At 58.6% G+C, this 1,111-nt stretch overlaps 1 protein-coding gene across 1 annotated transcript; it reads left to right on the top strand.

Moving 5' to 3' along the window:
- The first annotated feature begins 451 nt into the window (after positions 1-451).
- Positions 452-1,111, top strand: LOC116417794 (proline-rich receptor-like protein kinase PERK10). Its single transcript, XM_031932848.1, has one exon. It carries the CDS (start codon positions 452-454, stop codon positions 1,109-1,111), a length of 660 nt encoding a protein of 219 aa, XP_031788708.1.

Genomic DNA, 1,111 nt, shown 5'->3' on the forward strand with positions numbered 1-1,111 from the left:
ATTGTTGATATGCCTTACAGCGATTTGTTGGGCAATTCGATGATTACATTTTTTCATTTTTAATATAAGTTTGTTCTGATTTTCGAATAGAAATGTGCTATCAGCCCATAGAGTGTTATAACCCACCCGCAGGCTCTCTCGCACAAGCCCCTAAACACGCGCAACCCGACATACCGTCACTATAGCGCACCGCGCCAGTAGTTCCGCACCCGGCCGCTAGGCGTCCGACGCCACCAGTTCGCCCTCCCTATAGTGGGAGAGCGTTCCGGAGGGCATATAGAGGCGCCGGGCCCGGCGCTAAATCATCCCCCCCTCCGATCAGATTCCGGATCTAGTATTGGAGCACGGTGCCTAGGCAACCTGCACAGCTTACCAGAACACGGAAATAAATCTGATTTTTGTTTACGAATAAATTACTCTCGTAATTATTTCGCCTCCCCCTCCTTCTCGCATGCCGAGACCATCTTACGCAGCCTTACGGGCCGAATTGGAGCTCACTCGGCTCTATCTCACTCAGGCCCATCGGGCAGGAGTTTTGGAACGGCAACGTCGGCCTCCGCCAGGAGTCGACGCCGCCACTCAGACCGAGCCGACGAGCGCCCATCAAGACTGTGCTACCCAGGTGGATTGGCCTCCTCTCGCCCCTCCTCCGTCTCCGCCGCAACAGCCTGCTCCCGAGCCTGCAGTCGACGTTATCTGCGCCGAGTGGCCGGAGCACCTGGAACTGGTGGACACGTCCGCTCGCCCTGCCTCTCCTGACTTCCGAGCGCTCTTGGCGGCTCCTCCGACAGACCCGCCCCCAGCCGCTCTTCCACGGCTGAGCATCATCAGCAGGAAGATAGCAGCGGGCCAAGCCGCTCGGCCAGAGTCCCGCAAGGTCTTGCTGGTCTCCCCGACCAAACGGAAGGCGTCGCCCTCGCCAGCCGTCAGGAAGCGGACCGCCCCGCAAAAACCCGGGATCCCGAAGCCTAAGATTGTCCGCAACGAGCTCCTCAGGACTCCGCTGCGACTTCCACCGAGGAAGAAGGTGGCTCACGCCCCTCATCCTCCGGTGTCCTTAGCCGAGGGAAAGATAGCTGAGGCGGCCATTGATCTAACGATCACCGACTAA

The sequence above is a fragment of the Nasonia vitripennis genome (genome assembly GCF_009193385.2).
Source record: "Nasonia vitripennis strain AsymCx chromosome 5 unlocalized genomic scaffold, Nvit_psr_1.1 chr5_random0002, whole genome shotgun sequence".
Taxonomy (NCBI): Eukaryota; Metazoa; Arthropoda; class Insecta; order Hymenoptera; family Pteromalidae; genus Nasonia; species Nasonia vitripennis.